The following is a 20,923-nucleotide window of genomic DNA, read 5'->3' as shown; positions in this document are numbered from 1 at the left end:
CCTTCAAAAGCACCTTGTTGACCCATCAGAAAGAACAAGATGCTTTCCATAGCTTCTGAAGAAGCGCTCATCATCCCAGCCCACCCTGCTCAGCGCCACCATCTGTCCTGGGCTGTGTTGTGTTTCCAACCGTCTTGCCTGATCTCGGATATCAAGGAGGACCATCAGGGAACATGGAGCTGTAGCTGGACACTTCCCCTAGATGAAACAGGTTTATGCACTGAATGTTTACATCACTGGGAATAAGGAAGATACCTTAGCAGGTGACCTAGCAGGATATTTTTGGATTTATTTTTGTCTGCCTGTGTCAGGGGAAGTCAGAATGCAAACCACCACCCACCTCGGCAGAGTTGTTAGGCACAGAGGAAATGTTTGCTTTTGCAGGCATGCTGCTGAAGGAAGAGAGACCACAAGATACAGCTAATGAATAAAGGTGGGCACTGTGGGAGCGTCTGTTAATTTATTTGCTACTATAATGCCAGCACAGGGACGCAGGTGGTGCTGTGGGTTAAACCACAGAGCCTAGGACTTGCTGATCAGAAGGTTGGCGGTTTGAATCCCCGCGACGGGGTGAGAGCCCATTGCTCAGACCCTGCTCCTGCCAACCTAGCAGTTCAAAAGCATGTCAAAGTGCAAGTAGATCAATAGGTACCGCTCCGGCGGGAAGGTAAACGGCGTTTCCGTGCGCTGCTCTGGTTCACCAGAAGTGGCTTAGTCATGCTGGCCACATGACCCGGAAGCTGTACGCCGGCTCCCTCAGCCAGTAAAGCGAGATGAGCGCCGCAACCCCAGAGTTGGCCACGACTGGACCTAATGGTCAGGGGTCCCTTTACCCTTTACCTATAATGCCAGCATCCTCAAAAACATAGTGCTAAAGTAAGCTGTACTTCAGTTAACTGTAAGTTACTGGCAAAACTTGAACATTCCTCATTGCCTTATACCTGCTGCATTGCCTAAATGTCTGTCATAAAATAACTATTTGCATATTTTGTATAAGGTTTCACCAGAATTGCTTATTTAAAGTAATGAAAAGCTGTTCTGCTCCCTTTCCTTTCCCAGTGTTCCTTGGCAGACCTCAATGTTTGTTTGTTTGTTTGTTTGTTTAAGGATTTGTTGCTGTGCCTTCTCTCTTTAGAAACCAGGAGGCTTACCCATACAGACAGTTGTGGAACCTAACAATAAATATAATCCTTGCAATAAATGCAGAAGGAGCAAGCATCTGAACTTGTAGCAGCTAGAAAATCAACAGCAACCACCATTCACAACAACTTGAGGTCAGCAGTCTATCTACCTCACCGTTGTCATCTTCAGACTGATCTGGTGCGTGCTTACTCAGAAGTTCCACAGCAGTCAGTCGGGAGTGCTCTTATGCAACACTGCATAGGGTTACAACCTAACTCTCTCCTCCAAAAACACCTCATGCTGTAAAAAAGCAAGAATCTTCTAAGGACGAAGCAGAATTTCACTCGGAAATAAGTTACAGAGCTTTGGGATAGACCTCAAAATGGCCCTTTGTGAGATTTAACTTGGTTCACTGAATAATCCCTAAGTAGGGTCTCTCCCCATGATTTTAAAATATAGAAGGGGGAAGGGCAGGGGGATGGCAAGGCTCCAAGAGGAACAAGGGATTTAGAGGCCAATGTGTCTTATCTTGAATTGGGCTGAGAAGCCAGTACAATTGCCACAGAACCAGTTAAAAATCTTAGCATCACCTAGTCCCCTGAGGTGAGCTGCAGAATCCGGTATTAGCTGAAATTACAGTGGTACCTTGGTTTTCAAACTTAATTCATTCTGAAGTCTGTTCTAAAAACCAAAGCGTTCTAAAACCAAGGCGTGCTTTCCCATAGAAAGTAATACAAAATGGATTAATCTGTTCCAGACTTTTAAAAACAACCCCTAAAACAGCAATTTAACATGAATTTTACTATGTAATGAGACCATTGATCCATAAAATGAAAGCAAGAAACCAGGCTGCAATCTACTACCCAGTATCAAAACCAGCAGTGATCTACCCATTGCCATTTGAGGGCCAGGCGGGAGGGGGGAGTTTAAGTCTGTGTGTGTGTGTAAACACTCAAACTGGAGGGGCGAGGAGCGCGCATGGAGAAGGAGGTGGCTAACTGGATGCAGGAGAGGGGAGTTTAAGTGGGAGGGAAGGAAAGGGAGGCAAAAGTTCTCTTCCCCTGCCCAAGCCAGGCCCCCTCTCTCTTTTTCCCCCCTGCCCACACTCCCCATTCACCTGGGCTTCTGTCTCCTCTTTGGGCAGCATTACAAAGGGGCAGCCCCAGGCTGTGCCCCCAGCCGCTCAGCCGGGTGGCTTGGAGCCTGCGTGCAGGTCGGGCTTGGGATGGGGGAGGGAAGGCGAGGGGGCGGAAAGGTCAACCTGCCCAGCATAGTTCCCCCACCACACGCTCCCCCCCCCCCCAAACACCGTCTCTCTGCGCGCTGGGGAAAAGTCACCAACTTCCAAGTCTCCCTACTTCGGAGTCACTTACATTCCGAGGAGCCGCCCAACTCCATTTTGCACTGAGGAAAGAGGCGCTTCCCAGCAGAGGAAAGGGAAGGGAAGGAAGTGCGGCAGCCACTACTGGGGCCACGGCGCACGCTCAAAATGGAAGTGTGCACTCAAACTGGAGCATGTTCAGCTTCCAAAAAAAGTTCCAAAACCGGAACACTCATTTCTGGGTTTGAAGTGTTTGGGTTCCAAGCAGTTCAAGAATTAAGCTGTTCAAAAACCAAGGTACCACTGTAAAACAAACTCTTTCCAAACATGGGAAGCCCCCCCCCCCCGCCATTGCACCCGCTTCCTCCTCCTGCTTGTTCTTCCCTGGCTGGCACTGCAGAAACGCAGATAGAAGAAAGCCTTCAATATAAAGCGCAGACTTTTTTCTCTCACTTTCCACAGCAGCAATGAGGGTGGGAAAGCTTTCTTTTATTTGATGCAAAAGTACATATTAATGCAGAGATGTTTGTTGGCTTGATCTGCAACAGGAAATTGACTACCTATTTGCACACTTGTTAATGTCTATATACTCTTTACAAGTTTTGAAATCAATACAGGTTACGATGAAACAGACTTTGGACTGAAACTAGTTGCTTGAGCTTCAGCAGCAGATGTGACAAGTCTGAGCTTCTTTTGTTTTGCACTCCAAGAGTAAAGGTTTGTTGCGGGGGGGATAGTGTGACTGCAAAACACCAAGTTCCAAGCACATTCCTCCCAATAAACTCTGCTCCCCGAATACAAAAGCCTTTGTCCCCATCCTTCCTGACCACTGACCATTTTGGCTGGGGCTCTTTAGCACATGGGTTGGCAGCCTTTTTTGACCAGTGGGCACCAGCCACAAAATGTTTGTAATGGGGGTGTGGGAGAATATTATTTATTCTAAACAGAAAGTTAACTCAGTCTCTGCATTAGGATCAAAAATTGAAGACAGCCAGCTGACCTCTTATATGCAATTCTGCGGTGGCAGCAGTAATAACAATAACAACAACAGTAACAACAACAATACTAACAGTAACAAAACAACACATTATTTATACCCCCCCCCCCATTTGGCTGGATTTCCCCAGGCACTCTGGGCAGCTCTCAACAGAACACCAATAACAATAATAAAACAACTGTTACGGCAAAAATCTGGGTGCGAGGCTGCTCTGCCACCCAGCTCATCGGACTAATTCCGTGGGTCCCTGCGGAGGAAAATGAGCTCAGCCGGAGACAGGAGCAAGATGCGGAGATCCGAGTTTATTGGCCAACAGGTTCAAGATGAGATTGAACAGTGAGAAAGGGGAGACATGAGTTTTTGAAACTCCCTCCATGTCCCAGAATACAGTGCAAAACACGTCATGAATACATTAAAGAGAGGTTTGGTTACACAGATTACATCATGAATATATTAAAGGGAGGTTGGGTTACACAGATTAACATATGGAGGAGGGAGGGGGGAATATGCAGAGCTACACCGGATTAACATAAGGAGGAGGGAGGGGGGAATATGCAGAGCTGGAGATATGCACAGATAAACACTTCCTGGGGATGAGAAAACAATAGTCCCAAATATGCATAGTCTGCCACCTGACATTGTCTGGAGGAAAGGCTGATCAGAGCAATTTGAAAGGATTAGGGTCTTGACACCTTGCTTGAGGGATTATGCTGGACAGGGGAGGTGTGATGGAGTCCTAGAGTAATTGAGCAAACTGGCACGCTGATTTTCTATGAATTTTATAGATTTTAGTCCCTTTTGACATTGACAATTGGAATAAATGGATATATTGTAGCGAAGAAGAAGGTAAAGAAGACATGCCCCCCCTTTCCGTATCAGTCCCCCATTCGGAGATAGATTTGCATTAAAGTTCTGTAAGAACTTGCAAATCTTTTCTCCGCACCCTAAATCTCGGTGAAGGTAGGGGTGCCGTGTGAGTGGGAATAGGCCCTAATGGAAAAGGAGGTGGGTTGAGCAGGGCAACAAAGGAGGGAGCAACACGGACCAATACAATGTATGTTGATGTTATATAGATATGCACTAAATAATAACTATGTATCTATCGTACTAGATGTGTGGGTTTGTGCAAACCTGAAGGGGACTTGCAAGCCATGCCTCTTAAGGTCATTTGCAAGTATAGTAGTGCAGATAGCTGGATATAGGATATCGCATAAAGGAACACCTGTTGTATTTTGTTCAGTAGTGGTCTATGCTTTACGTTTAGCAGGAAGGTCCACTATTGACTGGAAAAAAATGCAGTTTGCTTTGCCCCCCGCCATTTTGTGTTCTCAGGTGTCAAGGTAGCTCTTCTGTGGTCTCACGTGTCACAGTAGTGGCAATCCCTGGTGAATCCACTTAGGGCTTTCATATTAGCCATGTTGCCTGGCACCCATCACAGCTGGCAGGTTTGGACACGTCCTGAGGGAAATGTCTTTACCTTGGCCTTTCTATGGGGTTTTATTTTAGAGGCTCTGGTCTTGCAGTCATGGGAAGTTGCTCACTTGCACTTAAAAGGACCAAAAGCTAATTGCAGCCTGGATACACATGCCCAATTCACACTGGGTCCAATTTGAATTTATCTTGCCCCATGGTTCTTAACTCTTCAAACCAATCTGTTAAAAGAAAACCATTCTTAAAAGGGGCACTTGTCCAAATAAGTCAATTTAACTCTATAAGGGATCATTCCTGCTAAATCAAGGCATATACACCTTCCTGAAGCTTCTCCTTGGTAAAGCGAGTTTTAACACATTTTAAAATAGGTAGGGAAGGTTGGCAGTGTGCCAGGTGGGACAGCGAAATGTGGTTATCTAAACATTGAACTACACAATAGCCTGATCCATTAGAAAGCATAAAATGTATGAAAATCCTCCATTGGGGTATAAGGAATAAGGCAGTATACATTAAACATAAGACAATTACACACACACACAAAAAAATTCCTCCCTTTGTGGAAATAACACTGTCAAACACATTTCAACATTCCTACATAATAACACATAATACACAACAAACTAATTAAATATCAGTTGAATATAAAAGTCAAAAATGTCCTTGCAATTCAACTCCTCCCCTCTTTGTCAGCCCCACTTCCCTTTTGAAAGAAATTACTGTGGCCACTTTGAAAACTTTGGTGTCTGTTGTTGTTGCAGGTAATAAGTCTCATAGTAGCGAAGCTTTTCATTGGATCTGTAGTAACACACTTGTAGAAGTGATATCCTGTAAGGACAGGGTGGACTTAAAAGACACAGTTAAAATAATAATAAAACACACACACAAACACACACACACAATGACCTATGAGGAACCAAAATAAATAAATGCTAAGACACAGAATTTGAAGAAATCTGAAGTAACAATGAAAATAAAAGAGTGTTTCTTGATGTGACAACATCGGCTAGAGTGTTAATAGCAAAATACTGAAAAATGACTTAATGGCAATGTAACTTTGTGCAAGTACCTTGAACTAGCCAAAATGACAGAATTAATAAGAAATGCTCAGGCAAAAGGTAAACAAATACCATTCCACAAACAATGTTTGGTTATGCTTCGATTAATTTCATAGACATCATGGAAAAATGGATTAAATAAATGGAAACAGATTATTTATAACTTTAAAAGTGTCAAAGACACAAAGGGATGGAAGTCACTAATACAGCAGGGATTTCACAGAACAGAAAGAAAGTTGTTGTGGGAGGAAAAAGGGACAACCACTTTGTTATCAGGGTTCACATATCCTGTTAAAAGGGAAAATTATTTCATGTGAGAAGCCTGTCAGGAAATGCTGTTCCTAAAATGCACACAAACAAAGTCTGTGACTTAAATCCCATTGAGGGGTGGAATGCTTTGATATTTACCTGTGAAAAGAATTTGGCATGTTAAGATTTCAAACTTGAGACACATTAAGGGTGATTTCTCTCAATGGTTCCAAGTTTTACATAAACCTCCTCTCCCCCCCCCCTACAGTTCCCCCTCCTTCCTCTCTCTCTCTCTCTCCTTTTCCTATTTTTTTTTTAAGCTGATCTAGTCTCTGTGCATGTGTGGAGTTCATGTCTCAGCAAATCTTTTATACTATTGAAATGTTGCATCTTTTGGCAAAATTAGAAGTTGAATAAGGGAAGGGTAAGGAGTAGATTTTAAAAGAGGGTTAGATTTAAAACAAAAAAGGGAAACTCCGCAATTGAAGTATTCACCAACAAAAGCTAGCAATTTCAGCCCAAGCAAAGCGACCAGTTCCTTTATGTACAGGAAAGGGCTAATATCCCTCTGGCCATTCGCGGAACCATGCCACGCCCTTATATATGGGGAAAAAATGGCCAGAGAGTCAGAATACATAGGATTTTTGATTTTTTTTTAACATTCTAAGTTATTTCGGCCTTACCATTTGCAGACAAAAATTTTCCTGCCCCTTTATTTACAGGATTGGTCAAGGCCCATATGTGTTTGTATGTGTTGAAACTTTGAATTGACTTTGAAGTCTGATTTTAAATAGTAGACAAAATGATAAACACTGTAATCACTCAAATGCTTGATATTACCAGTTGTGCTTCAAAACATCACAGCTTCACCTCTCACCTTTTAAAACTAAAGAGCAAAGCTAGGCTGAATTTCAACTCCATCGCCACACCAGAATTTAAGAATTACCCTGCAATACTTGCGGACACATGTCCTTCCACACAGCCACAAATTGGGAGAGTTGAAAGGGACCCTGGGGTCATCTAGTCCAACCCTCCAAAATATAGGGTTCACATCAAGATTTGTACTACACACACATACTTATGTACACAGGCACTACTGGGGAAGAGAGCACAATCAATGCTCCTATCATGTACTAGGGAAGAGGAAAATAAAAGTACCCAGTTTTATACAGAACCCTCTAAAGGAAGAACAGTTTTCCTAAGATAAGATAGGAAGAGAATCTGGGAGAGAATATTTTATAAGCATAGGGTTATTTCAGTTGATATAACCACTCAAATAAAGCAAGAGGTGGGGTAAACATTTGCACCCTTCATTCTCATTTTGTCTTATTTAGGACTGATAAGGTCCAGCATGGCTTCCTTAGATTTAAATTTTGAAGCAAGCTTGCAGTTTAAACTATGCGCGCTTAAGAAAGGCAGTCTGTCAGGGACAGAAGGAACAGACAACACACATAACAGACAACATGTAAACATACATATTCTCATATATGTATTAACACACAACACACATAACAGACAACACGTAAACATATATACTCTCATCCTTTAGTTGGTTATTGCAAGGAGTTGGGCCGCTCCCTTTGGCTTCATTAAGTGAAATTAGTAGGAAGGTCCCACATGGTTTTAAGAGCCTCCTTGCCTCTTCAAACACCACCAGTTAACCAAACTGGCAGGGCTCACAATGCTTAGTTGACTGGGTACCCCTTTGTATAAGCATGCGTTGTTGTTGTCGCTTTTGTTGTTGTTTTCTTTTGGGGGGGGATAGAGAAGGGAGAAGGAGAGGGGTTGATTAGGATTTGGGTAACTTGTACAGGGGGCTATAGTAAAGAGGGGTCTTTCGTCGCTTGGCGACTTCCTTAGTGGGTTTCTAAAGAGCTCTAGCTATCCGGTTCCTTATATTTCCTTCCTATTTCCTTAGTCAATAACCTGGGGTCCTTTTCCACTCTGCCGATCCTGCCCAATTCCTCATGGACTATCCCTCCTGGCAACCTCCTACCTATCGCCACAATCTCAGGAAAAGGGGCCCTACTGAACGCCCGCGCCGTGCGGTGCCAGATCGGGTGATCCCTGGATAGAGTTTTGAACCGAAAATCCCCCTTGCTTTTGGAAGCGGGCTCACGCACGATAAACGTGTTACGTGGCACCGACCAGTGCGGCTGGGATTAATTGATAGAAAGCCAGACCCCTTCCTGCCCCCTCCGTAAGGGCGCTCGGGAAGTTCGGAAGAAGAATTCCAGCCCCTTGCTTTCAACTGAGATGCCCGTTGCGGAGAGTCGGCTGTTTTTCAAGTCGGGTCTCTCCGTCTTACTTTCGGACTCTCAGTTGGTGCGGCTGACTGGAGGGTTTGAGAGGACAAAGAGATAGAGCTCAGAACCCCCCTTTTGGGCCGAGCAGCAGTCCACGGTCTCTCTCACCAATTGGACCAAGAGACAGGCGAGAAGGAGCGATAGAGAGGAGGAGGGCAGAGAATTCAGTTGCCAGGAGATTTCCACCCCTTTCCCACCAGTGCACTGGATTTTCCTTTTCCTCATACTCACGCGTCTTCTATGATGATTCCGGGATCGATGCATAAGCCAGCTGGATCCCTCTTTGCTCCCCGGCTGAACTCCTGGGGCTTTTGATTACCGCCCGGAAGATGGCCGGGGGTCCAAAGGATCTTCCCAGGCAAAATGGCCTGGTGCCGGCTGAAGATTTCGGGGCCCCCGGTCAGCAACGCGGGAGAACCGCAAGCCCCACGTTGGAGCGCCAACTGTTACGGCAAAAATCTGGGTGCGAGGCTGCTCTGCCACCCAGCTCATCGGACTAAGTCCGTGGGTCCCTGCGGAGGAAAATGAGCTCAGCCGGAGACAGGAGCAAGATGCGGAGATCCGAGTTTATTGGCCAACAGGTTCAAGATGAGATTGAACAGTGAGAAAGGGGTGACATGAGTTTTTGAAACTCCCTCCATGTCCCAGAATACAGTGCAAAACACGTCATGAATACATTAAAGAGAGGTTTGGTTACACAAATTACATCATGAATATATTAAAGGGAGGTTGGGTTACACAGATTAACATATGGAGGAGGGAGGGGGGGAATATGCAGAGCTACACCGGATTAACATAAGGAGGAGGGAGGGGGGAATATGCAGAGCTGGAGATATGCACAGATAAACACTTCCTGGGGATGAGAAAACAATAGTCCCAAATATGCATAGTCTGCCACCTGACATTGTCTGGAGGAAAGGCTGATCAGAGCAATTTGAAAGGATTAGGGTCTTGACACCTTGCTTGAGAGATTATGCTGGACAGGGGAGGTGTGATGGAGTCCTAGAGTAATTGAGCAAACTGGCACGCTGATTTTCTATGAATTTTATAGATTTTAGTCCCTTTTGACATTGACAATTGGAATAAATGGATATATTGTAGCGAAGAAGAAGGTAAAGAAGACATGCCCCCCCCTTTCCGTATCACAACAATAACAACAAACATTAAAAAGTTCCCTCAACAAGGCTGCCTTCAAATGTCTTCTAAAAGTCAGAGAGTTGTTTATTTCAAATGTCTTCTAAAAGTCAGATAGTTGTTTATTTCCTTGACATCTGATAGGAGGGCATTCCACAGGGCGGGCGCCACCACCGAGAAGGCCCTCTGCCTGGTTCCCAGTAACTTCGCTTCTCGCAGTGAAGGAACTGCCAGAAGGCCCTTGGCGCTGGACCTCAGAGTCCGGGCTGAACTTACTATCTCTCCATCTCCAATGCCTGTTTCTTCTTTTTTCCTGGCTGTTTCATGCAGGCACCCTTCATCCATATTACTATTCTACATGCTACACAACTTGCCAAGGGACTTCTGGACTGTGGGGTAACAGTGTGGCTCAAAACTATTTTGAGAAGGGACACAAGCATCCCACTCAAATATAAAGTGGAAGATGTATTCCCCCTTCTCAAGCACTTCTCATCACCCGCATGGTGAAACAGCCACACAGCAGTTCATTACTGTGTATTATAGTGGCCTCTGGTGGTGCATGTGATGATCTGGAGCTTGTTCTTTCTGTAAGGCAGACCATTTGGTTAGGATTTTGGTCTCAGCAGTAGCTTTCCCCCAAAGACGAGCTCTGCTGTAGTTGCATGATGAAAGAACACTGTTGCAAAGCTCTGTTGCAAAGGTACACACTGTGCTTTGCATGACTCATACTGTATACATACTACTAACAAGTGTTTTTGAGGCTTCCAAGTTAAGGGAAGTGATGAAAGCAACAGCTAATGTTGCCCATCGTACCAATGTTGACAGAAGAATTCTCAAAATCAGGACAGTGGAGAAAAGCATGGCCTCCCCTACGCAAAGGTCATGGAAATCAAAGTCCTTTGAAGAGCTGTACCTGCAGCATCAGGAGGGGGGAAAGAACAGCCTCCCCCTTTCCTATCAACACATTAATCTTTTTAGTTTTGTAAGTTTTATAAGTTTGCCGAGCTGCAGAACAACATAGTTAGCCAAGTAAGGCACATCGGCAGTCTCTATGTAAACGAAACATTGGGCATCCCTGTGGTTCCAGCATCTCTGTTTTTAAGTAGAGGGGGTATAAATAATAATTTAAAATTATTAAATCTGGCTGGGCCTCCTCAGTCACTCTGGGCAGCCTCCAACAGGATATTGAAAATAGGATAAAACAGCAAACATTAAAAACTTCCCTAAACAGGGCTGCCTTCAGATGTCTTCTGGAAGTCAGGTACAGTACTTGTTTATTTCCTTGACATCTGATGGGAAGGCATTCTACAGAGCAGGCACCACCACCGAGAAGGCCCTCTGCCTGGTTCCCTGTAACCTCACTTCTTTCAGCGAGGGAACCGCCAGAAGGCCCTCAAAGCTGGACCTCAGTGTCCGGGCTGAACGATGCGGGAGGAGACGCTCCTTCAGGTATACTGGGCCAAGGCTTGGAAACATACTGGGAGCCAATGTAGGTGTTTCAGAACCAGTGTTATATGGTCTCGGCTGCCACTCCCAGTCACCAGTCCAGCTGTCACATTCTGGATTAATTGCAGTTTCCGGGTCACCTTCAAAAGTAGCCTCACATAGAGAGCATTTCAGTAGTCCAAGCGAGAGATAACCGGAGCATGCACCACTCTGGCAAGACTGCCTGCAGGCAGGTAGGGTAAGGGAGCTGGGCATGTTTAGCCTGGAGAAGAGGAGGTTAAGGGGTGATATGATAGCCATGTTCAAATATATAAAAGGATGTCACATAGAGGAGGGAGAAAGGTTGTTTTCTGCTGCTCCAGAGAAGCGGACACGGAGCAATGGATCCAAACTACAAGAAAGAAGATTCCACCTAAACATTAGGAAGAACTTCCTGACAGTAAGAGCTGTTCAACAGTGGAATTTGCTGCCAAGGAGTGTGGTGGAGTCTCCTTCTTTGGAGGTCTTTAAGCAGAGGCTTGACAACCATATGTCAGGAGTGCTCTGATGGGGTTTCCTGCTTGGCAGGGGGTTGGACTCGATGGCCCTTGTGGTCTCTTCCAACTCTATGATTATAGGGTCTCAGCCTGCATACCAGCCTGCATACCAGATGGAGTTGGTAAACAGCTGCCCTGGACACAGAATTGACCTGCACCTCTATGGACAGCTGGGAGCCCAAAATGACTTCTAGGCTGAGCACCTGGTCCTTCAGGGCACAGTTACCCCATTCAGGACCAGGGAGTCCCACACACCTGCCCACCCCATCCCCCAAGAAATAGTTTGGCTGCATGTAGATGTTGAAAAGCATGGGGGAGAGGACAGAACCCTGAGGCACCCCACAAGTGAGAGCCCAGGGGTCTGAATACCACTTTCTGGACACGGCAGAAGGAGCAGAACCACTATATAACAGTGTCCCCAGCTCCCAGCCCCTCAAAACGGTCCAGAATGATGTTATGGTCGATGGTATCAAAGGCCACTGAGAGATCCAGCAAAATATGGGTTGTTGTCATTCTTGTTTGTGTAGTGGAATTAAAAACAGTAGTACCCAAAAAAGTGAGAAACATGCCAAAGTAGTAAGTGGAAAGTTGTGCTACAAAATGCCAACTAGGCTTTGGACAACTTGGAGATGAGAGAGAATTTTGGCAAATGATACAACAGCCCATTCCCCTCTTAAAATGTGGACATATTAAGATCAATCTGAAGACTTATCTAAGGTGTCTGCTGCTTTGGGTTTTCAATGGAGGAATGTTTTGCAATCATTCTCCCCAGTACTATTGAAATCTCAAATTTAAGCTCTATTTTTTCATGTATTGTGGAGGCTTTAAGAATAACTTTTTCAGGAATGCTCACACTTGAATATACCTGATAAAGAATCAACTGAATACACCCATACAGAATAATTTGATGCCTGAATTTCAATCTTGAATTCATTTTCAAATATGACTGTATCCAATTTGGCTGCCCCCCTCACATAAGGGTGGGGAGACCGGAAGGGGATTCAGCTGCCTTTTCCAGAGCCTGGCCAGGCTCTCAATTGAAGTACCTTCCCGCCTACTAGAAATAATAACCCAAACTGAACTAAATCTATTCAGGGGGGGCATTAAGTGGTGATGTCAGGGGAGTAGGACGACTTTGGATCCAAGCTATTTCCAAAGCCCTCCCCTGGAAGACGAAGAGCAGACTCCATTTGAGGATCTCTCCCTCATTACAGTCGATCAGGTATATGAAGACGAGCAGCAAAGTCAGTCCTCAGGGAATGTGCAGGCGACCTTGGAACGGACAGCTCACGGAAGAACCCCGACCAGACCTAAGAGGAGGCGTGTAGTGGTGATAGGGGATTCCCTACTGAGGGGAACAGAAGCAGTGATCTGTGGGCCTGACAAGATGTCTTGGGAAGTGTGCTGTCTCCCCGGGGCTAAGATCCAAGATGTAACTGAACGACTGCAAGGAATCATAAAACCCACTGACAAATACCCCTTCCTCTTGGTTCATGTGGGAAGCAATGACACTGCAAGCAATAGCCTCCAGAAGATCAAAAGAGACTACGAGGCTCTGGGCAGGAAATTGAAGCAATTAAATGCACAAATTGTCATCTCATCTGTCCTCCCAGTTGAATGACGTGGCCCAAGGAGAGAGGGAAAATTAGTGGAAGTGTGAACAGCTGGCTTCGCAAATGGTGTAAACAGGAACGGTTTGGATTCTTAGATCACAGACTGCAGTTTCTTGAAGATGGACTTCTGGCAAGCGATGGGCTGCACCTCACAACGGTTGGGAGGAATGTTTTTGCCAAAAATCTCAGAAACCTCATCAGGAGGGCTTTAAACTGACTAATGTGGGGGAGGGAGACAGTGCTCCTGAAGGTAGGAGTCTATCAATTGATGAAGATGATCATCCAAATGTCATAGACCAAATGGAGCAAACAGCACGCAGACCTAGTAGTGGGAGAAAAAATCCTTAAATAAGAGACATGGGGGAATGATTAATGGACTTCAATGTCTGTACACTAATGCGCAAAGCATGGGAAATAAACAAGATGAGCTTGAGCTCTTGGTACAGCAAACTAAATATGACATAATAGGCATCACTGAAACCTGGTGGGATAAGTCCCACAATTGGAATGTAATAATGGAGGAATACAATCTATTTCAGAGAAACAGACCAGACAAGAAAGGAGGAGGAGTGGCGTTATATGTCAGGGATGTGTATACCTGTGAAGAGATCCAAGATTTAGAACCTCAAAGCCAAAGTGAGAGCATTTGGGTCAAAATTAAGGGAGAGAAGAATAACAGGGACCTCATTGTGGGAGTTTACTATAGATCCCCAAGCCAAACGGAGGACATAGATGATGCCTTCCTGGAACAGATGGCCAAGCATGCAAAAGGAAGGGAGATAGTAGTAATGGGGGACTTCAATTACCCGGATATTTGTTGGATGTCAAACTCAGCCAAGAGCATAAGGTCAAACAGATTCCTCACTGGCCTTGCAGACAACTTCATTGTCCAGAAAGTGGGAAAAGCAACAAGAGGAACAGCCATTTTAGATCTGGTCCTAACCAATGTTGATGACCTGGTTAGTGGGGTAGAAGTGGAAGGATCATTAGGCGCGAGTGATCATGCTCTTCTGAAGTTTACTATACAGTGGAAAGGAGCAGCCAAGCATACTAGGACTCAATTTCTTGACTTTAAGAAAGCAGACTTCATAAAACTTAGGGAAGTGCTGGGTGAGATCCCATGGACAGTAATACTAAAAGGAAAGGGAGTTCATGATGGCTGGAAGTTTGTTAAGAGGGAGATAGTAAAAGCACAACTTCAGGCAATACCAATGAGATGGAAACATGGAAGGTGCCTAAAGAAGCCAGGGTGACTATCTAAAGAACTTTTAACTGAGTTAAGGTTAAAAAAGGATGTGTACAAAAAATGGAAAAGGGGGGAACCACCAAAGAGGAATTCAAACAAATAGCCAGCATGTGTAGACACAAAGTCAGAAAAGCTAAAGCACAGAATGAACTCAGGCTTGCTAGAGAGGTTAAAAGCAACAAAAAAGGCTTTTATGGGTATGTTTGTAGCAAAAGGAAGAACAAAGAAACAGTGAGGTCACTCAGAGGAGAAGATGGTGAAATGCAAACAGGGGACACAGAAAGGGCTGAACTTCTCAATGCCTTCTTTGCCTCAGTCTTCTCCGATAAAGAAAACAATGCCCGACCTGAAGAATTTAGAGCAAATGATTCAGCAGAGGAAACACAGCCCAGAATAACTAAGGAGATAGTACAAGAATACTTGGCTAGTCTAGATGTATTCAAGTCTCCAGGGCCAGATGAACTGCATCCAAGAGTATTAAAAGAACTGGCAGATGTGATCTCAGAACCACTGGCAGTCATCTTCGAGAATTCCTGGAGAACAGGCGAAGTCCCGGCAGACTGGAGGAGGGCAAATGTTGTCCCTATTTTCAAAAAGGGGAAAAGAGAGGACCCAAATAATTACCGCCCAGTCAGTCTGACATCAATACCAGGGAAGATTCTGGAGCAGATCATTAAGCAAACAGTCTGTGAGCACCTAGAAAGGAATGCTGTGATCACCAATAGTCAGCATGGATTTCTGAAAAATAAGTCATGTCAGACTAACCTGATCTCGTTTTTTGACAGAATTACAAGCCTGGTAGATGAAGGGAACGCAGTGGATGTAGCCTACCTTGATTTCAGCAAGGCATTTGACAAGGTGCCCCATGATATTCTTGTAAAGAAGCTGGTAAAATGCGGTCTTGACTATGCTACCACTCAGTGGATTTGTAACTGGCTGACTGACTGAACCCAAAGGGTGCTCATCAATGGTTCCTCTTCATCCTGGAGAAGAGTGACTAGTGGGTGCCACAGAGTTCTGTCTTGGGCCCGGTCTTATTCAACATCTTTATCAACGACTTGGATGATGGACTCAAGGGCATCCTGATCAAATTTGCAGATGACACCAAACTGGGAGGGGTGGCTAACACCCCAGAGGACAGGATCACACTTCAAAACGACCTTGACAGATTAGAAAACTGGGCCCAAACAAACAAGATGAATTTTAACAGGGAGAAATGTAAAGTATTGCACTTGGGCAAAAAAAAAATGAGAGGCACAAATACAAGATGGGTGACACCTGGCTTGAGAGCAGTACATGTGAAAAGGATCTAGGATTTTTGGTTGACCACAAACTTGACATGAGCCAACAGTGTGACGCGGCAGCTAAAAAAGCCAATGCAATTCTGGGCTGCATCAATAGGAGTATAGCATCTAGATCAAGGGAAGTAATAGTGCCACTGTATTCTGCTCTGTTCAGACCTCACCTGGAGTACTGTGTCCAGTTCTGGGCACCACAGTTCAAGAAGGACACTGACAAACTGGAACGTGAGAACCAAAATGGTCAAAGGCCTGGAAACGATGCTTGGCAAGGGGTTGGACTCGATGGCCCTTGTGGTCTCTTCCAACTCTATGATTCTATGACATTCTCAGAACACCCCTTCAGCCTGACTAACACTGGCAGGGCCAGGGCATCAGATATTCTTGCGGCAGCCCAGAGTGGGCACCAGACTTTCATCTTGTGTCAGAAAGGGAGCTCCAATATATCCTATGATCCCAGAGACAGCCTTCCAAGGATCACAGAGGAGGGAATGACAAACTTATTCCACCCTTTCCAGTTTTGTTTGTCTTGGACAAACTTTACATCCCATTTTCACAAAGACAAAATTAATGTCTGAGGAAATCTGCTGACCAAGATAATATCAAACAACTGAAAATGTTTCTCATCCCATTTTGAACATGAGTATCATGGTAGTTTTATTTGCATTTTTCTCATATTTAAAGAATCTAAATATTGAGTTAAGTTTCCTAGTTTAGTCATGCACAATGATTCAAGCAGCAAAGATTTAATGAATCGTTTCCAATATAAATTTATTATACAAAAAATAGTTTGGTAGCTTTTTTCCAGAAGGTTTTTTTTTTTTTTTACATAAAAAGGTTTACAGGGTTAAAATTTAAGCATATCCCATCTTTTAAGTATAGTTCATTGTACAAAATGAGAACCACCAATTAAACAAATAGTTTCTGATTAGACAAAGGAAAAAACCACACTGGATATTTTATATTCTTGGCAAGTGTCTGAAACCTCTCATCCTCTCCCACAGCACAATTAAATTAGGATAGTACCTTAGCAGCAATTGTGAAGTACTTTTATAGTTGAGCATCTTGCATTAATTCCATACATCACATCTTTAAAAAGCTTGCATAGTCTCTTTTAGCTCAAAACCATGGGCAGTGAAAACAGTTATATTTTCCTGCTGAACAAATTTGGTGAAATCTTTACCAGTTCACCAAAAACTGCCAAAGCTATGTCTGAACATTTAAAAGACATATAAAAAGAATTTAAATACAGCAGAGCTACAAAGCTGTGAAAGACTACATGGGTGTTTCCCTCACAAATTCACTTCCAAAGCAGGCTGAAAGGTGGCCAATATTAAAAGTGCTTGCAGAGGACAATGACCTGTAAGGTAGAAGGAAGTACACACTATACTCATGTAAGTCTCTTCAAGAGAGTTGTGCATTTAAGTAAATAAATAAAATAAAAATAAATAAAAGTTATTTGGACTTTTCCAACTAATTTTGATCAAGTTTCAAAAGGCACCTGGAAGACCTTTATGAACACAGAAATCGCAGCCGTCTCCTATGGAAGCACTTCAGGCTGAACTTGTTCGATTCTAGCATAGAAGATCCATTGTAGACCAACAGCACCGACATCCTTTGTGCATAAGTGAGGTTCTGCAGGAGCTGTCAACAAATCAAGAAAGAAGGCTCCATTACAAAGAGTCTGTCCATTGCCAATCACATTTGTTTCTTAGTCAATATACACCAGCACTTTCCACATCAGCCATAGTCCGTTTCTCAGAAACAAAATGCTATTTTACTTTCTCCTTTTTGGCACATATGCATTTTGCTAGTTATATATTAACAGTGCATTTTAACGTTTCAGACCTTAAAACATAATAATCACAATGGGTTGGAGCCAAAGGTTTCCTTTTTATCAAAATAAGCCCTTCCATAGGCAAACTCCCTCTGCCAAAGGAAGAGAATCTCTGGATCCTAGTCCAGCATAATTAAATGCTTGCCAAAATGAAAATACTAACTTTCCCCCTTAATATTTGCAGGGTTAGGATCCCCCTCAGGAGGAAATTCCATGGGGCCAGAGCCAAAATTGGAGGACCTGCTTCAACCTCCTTTATTTGATATTATAAAGAGATGGAATTAAATCAGAGCTGCCTACAAGTCTCAAAGAACAGAAGCATTCAAAGGGTTATGATGCTGCTTCCAGTATGAAAATTCCCAAGCATAAAGGATTTTATAAAACCATACCTATGCACTGGATTGCACTTGGGATGTCAATGAATAGACTGATTTAAAACAGGTTTTAGATGTTCTGGAAAATGTTCCCATCAATATTATGCATCATCAGGGGGTTTGGGCTGGTTGTTCATCAGTATGCGGATGATACCCAGCTCTACCTCTTTTTCAAATCAGAACCAGGGAAGTTATTGAAGGTCCTGTGTGAGTGTCTGGAGGCGATTGGAGGATGGATGGCGGCTAACAGATTGAGGTTGAACCCTGATAAGACAGAAGTACTGTTTTGGGGGGACAGGGGGCGGGCTGGTGTGGAGGACTCCATGGTCCTGAATGGGGTAACTGTGCCCCTGAATGACTAGGTGCGCAGCCTGGGAGTCATTTTGGACTCCCAGCTGTCCATGGAGGTGCAGGTCAATTCTGTGTCCAGGGCAGCTGTCTACCAGCTACATCTGGTACACAGGCTGAGACCCGACCTGCCTGCAGACTGTCTTACCAGAGTGGTGCATGCTCTAGTTATTTCCTGCTTGAACTACTGCAATGTGCTCTATGTGGGGCTACTTTTGAAGGTGACCCAGAAACTGCAATTAATCCAGAATGTGGCAGCTAGACTAGTGACTGGGAGTGGCAGCCGAGACCATATAACACTGGTCCTGAAACACCTACATTGGTTCCCAGTATGTTTCCGAGCACAATTCAAAGTGTTGGTGCTGACCTTTAAAGCCCTAAACGGCTTTGGCCCAGTATACCTGAAGGTTATACCCACATCGTTCAGCCCAGACACAGAGGTCCAACTTTGAGGGCCTTCTGGCGGCTCCCTCACTGCAAGAAGTGAGGTTACAGGGAACCAGGCAGAGGGCCTTCTCGGTGGTGGTGCCTGCTCTGTGGAACGCCCTCCCATCAGATGTCAAGGAAATAAACAACTACCTGACTTTTAGAAGACATCTGAAGGCAGCCCTGTTTAAGAAGTTTTTAGTGTTTGATTCTATTTTTAATATTCAATTGGAAGCCGCCCAGAGTGGCTGGGGAAACCCAGCCAGATGGGTGGGGTATAAATAATAAATTGTTGTTGTTGTTGTTTGAATAAAGAATTGTAAATAACGTAGAGTGATAGCCAACTAAGTCATACTCAGACGTACTTTAAGGCAACTGATTTCCATGGGTCTACTCAGAGTATCACTACTCTGTCACGCATAGCACCCACATAAGTACGCACCTTTGGTGTAATAAGGAAGTACTGAGAAGTGCTCGCTTTGCAAGCCGTTTCAACCACCACGTCAAAGACTCTCCTTTCATTAACTGGGTCCATTCCCTGCAAAAGAAATAAACATGTTAACATTTTCTCTCCTGCTAATGAATACAGTATACCCTTTCATGTGCTGGCATATGTACCTGATTTATTTCATCCACCACTCTGAAGGGGCATCTGTTGAGTTCCTGCAAAGCCATCAGGTACAGCATCGTCGAAACACTTCTCTCCCCTCCACTCTGATGGTGTGGAGTCAGTTCGTGAAGTTGGGTGCTACTGCGAAACTTGACTCTAATCCGAATCCCATATTTGTCATATTCCTCCTGTCATAACAGGATAGCAGTGTAAGAGATCTGCAAGTTGGCACATAAGGTAAAGGTAGACCCCTGACCATTAGGTCCAGCCGTGACCGACTCTGGGGTTGTGGCGCTCATCTCACTTCCAGGTCATGTGGCCAGCATGACTAAGCCACTTCTGGCGAACCAGAGCAGCGCATGAAAACACCGTTCACCTTCCCGCCAGAGCAGTACCTATTTATCTACTTGCACTTTGACGTGCTTTCGAACTGCTAGGTTGGCGGGAGCAGGGACCGAGCAACGGGAGCTCACCCCATCGTGGGGATTCGAACCGCCGACCTTCTGATCGGCAAGTCCTAGGCTCTGTGGTTTAACCTACAGTGCCACCCATGTCCCTAAGTTGGCACATAGTCATGTACAATAAATCAAAGAGAGAAAATGCTGCTATCACATCAAATCAAAGCTTATTTGCTTTCATTTCCCATCTTCTTGGCACTCAGTGCCATACATTTATTCCTGTCTCCAGGAGGCAGAGAAATATGGTAGATTTAACTATGGTTTGTCATTCAGACAGCATACCAAACCACAATTAATACCAACTCCCCCCCCCCCCCAACTAACTAAATCATGGACTGGAGTCTTGTTTCAGCTTTATCTAACAACCCAATCCCAATCCCAACTATGCACCAGTACTAGCATGAAAAAACACAAGCACACTTGCAGCAGTGTCAAACTGAGCCTTAACACAATACTCCTGTTATGGAAGGGACTGCTTTCCCACTCAACAGGCAGGAAGGGGCACTTGCACAACATATTTTCCAGACCATTTGGAAGCCAAAGGCTGTGCTCACACAGCAGCACAAACCAGCACTAACATTTTGTAATAGCAAATAGGCACTTCCCTTCTGCTCCCCAACTGCTAAATTGTGACTGGCAAAATACTTGCCAGTTATGATACATGGAAGGTGGTGGATGCAGGGCTAACACACACACACACGGTTTGTGTGCATGTGTAATGCATTTCTATGTGGTTGCAGGGATTTCCATCAGTGAGACTCGGGCCAGAAGGCAGGCTTGACCTCACCTCAGGGGACTCCCAAAACACAGTACTTCCCTTATCCCCATAGGAGTGCAAGCGAGAAAGGAAGACTATTGAGGTTAAACTGCCCCTGATGTTTTCTGGTCTGATTTCTCCTTCTCAGTTGTATCCTACACAAGGTATCCTACATATGCTCATTCCAAACCAAGCATTGCCAAATGAGTTCTCTGGGGCTGACTCCAAAGTGAGCATGTTCTGCCCCTTTCATCTAAATAAACCTACTCAAGGTCTCAATTCCTAGTGCTGAGCACTGGGAACTACTTGTTATGTATTTGGAGTGTTTAGATGCTTCAAACTGAAAACACTTAAATAAA

The 20,923-nt window shown here is 44.4% G+C and overlaps 1 protein-coding gene across 7 annotated transcripts in view; it reads right to left on the bottom strand.

Moving 5' to 3' along the window:
• Window positions 1–20,923, bottom strand: part of SMC5 (structural maintenance of chromosomes 5) — a 79,398-nt gene that overhangs the window by 12,454 nt on the left and 46,021 nt on the right. For 6 of the 7 annotated variants that reach the window (XM_083701920.1, XM_083701922.1, XM_083701925.1 and 3 more), the window contains 3 exons: window positions 19,358–19,537; window positions 19,182–19,277; window positions 16,509–17,398 (listed from right to left, as the gene is read on the bottom strand). In XM_083701920.1, coding sequence (XP_083558046.1) covers window positions 17,267–17,398; window positions 19,182–19,277; window positions 19,358–19,537 — 408 coding nt within the window. In that variant the 3' untranslated portion in view covers window positions 16,509–17,266. Of the gene's footprint in view, window positions 1–16,508; window positions 17,399–19,181; window positions 19,278–19,357; window positions 19,538–20,923 lie in introns of those variants that run through there. The other variant, XM_083701921.1, reaches the window with a different exon arrangement.

Source organism: Podarcis gaigeae, assembly GCF_964106915.1.
Source record: "Podarcis gaigeae genome assembly, chromosome: 11".
Taxonomy (NCBI): Eukaryota; Metazoa; Chordata; class Lepidosauria; order Squamata; family Lacertidae; genus Podarcis; species Podarcis gaigeae.
The sequence above is the reverse complement of the archived record's forward strand: the minus strand, read 5'-3'. Positions and strand labels throughout refer to the sequence as shown.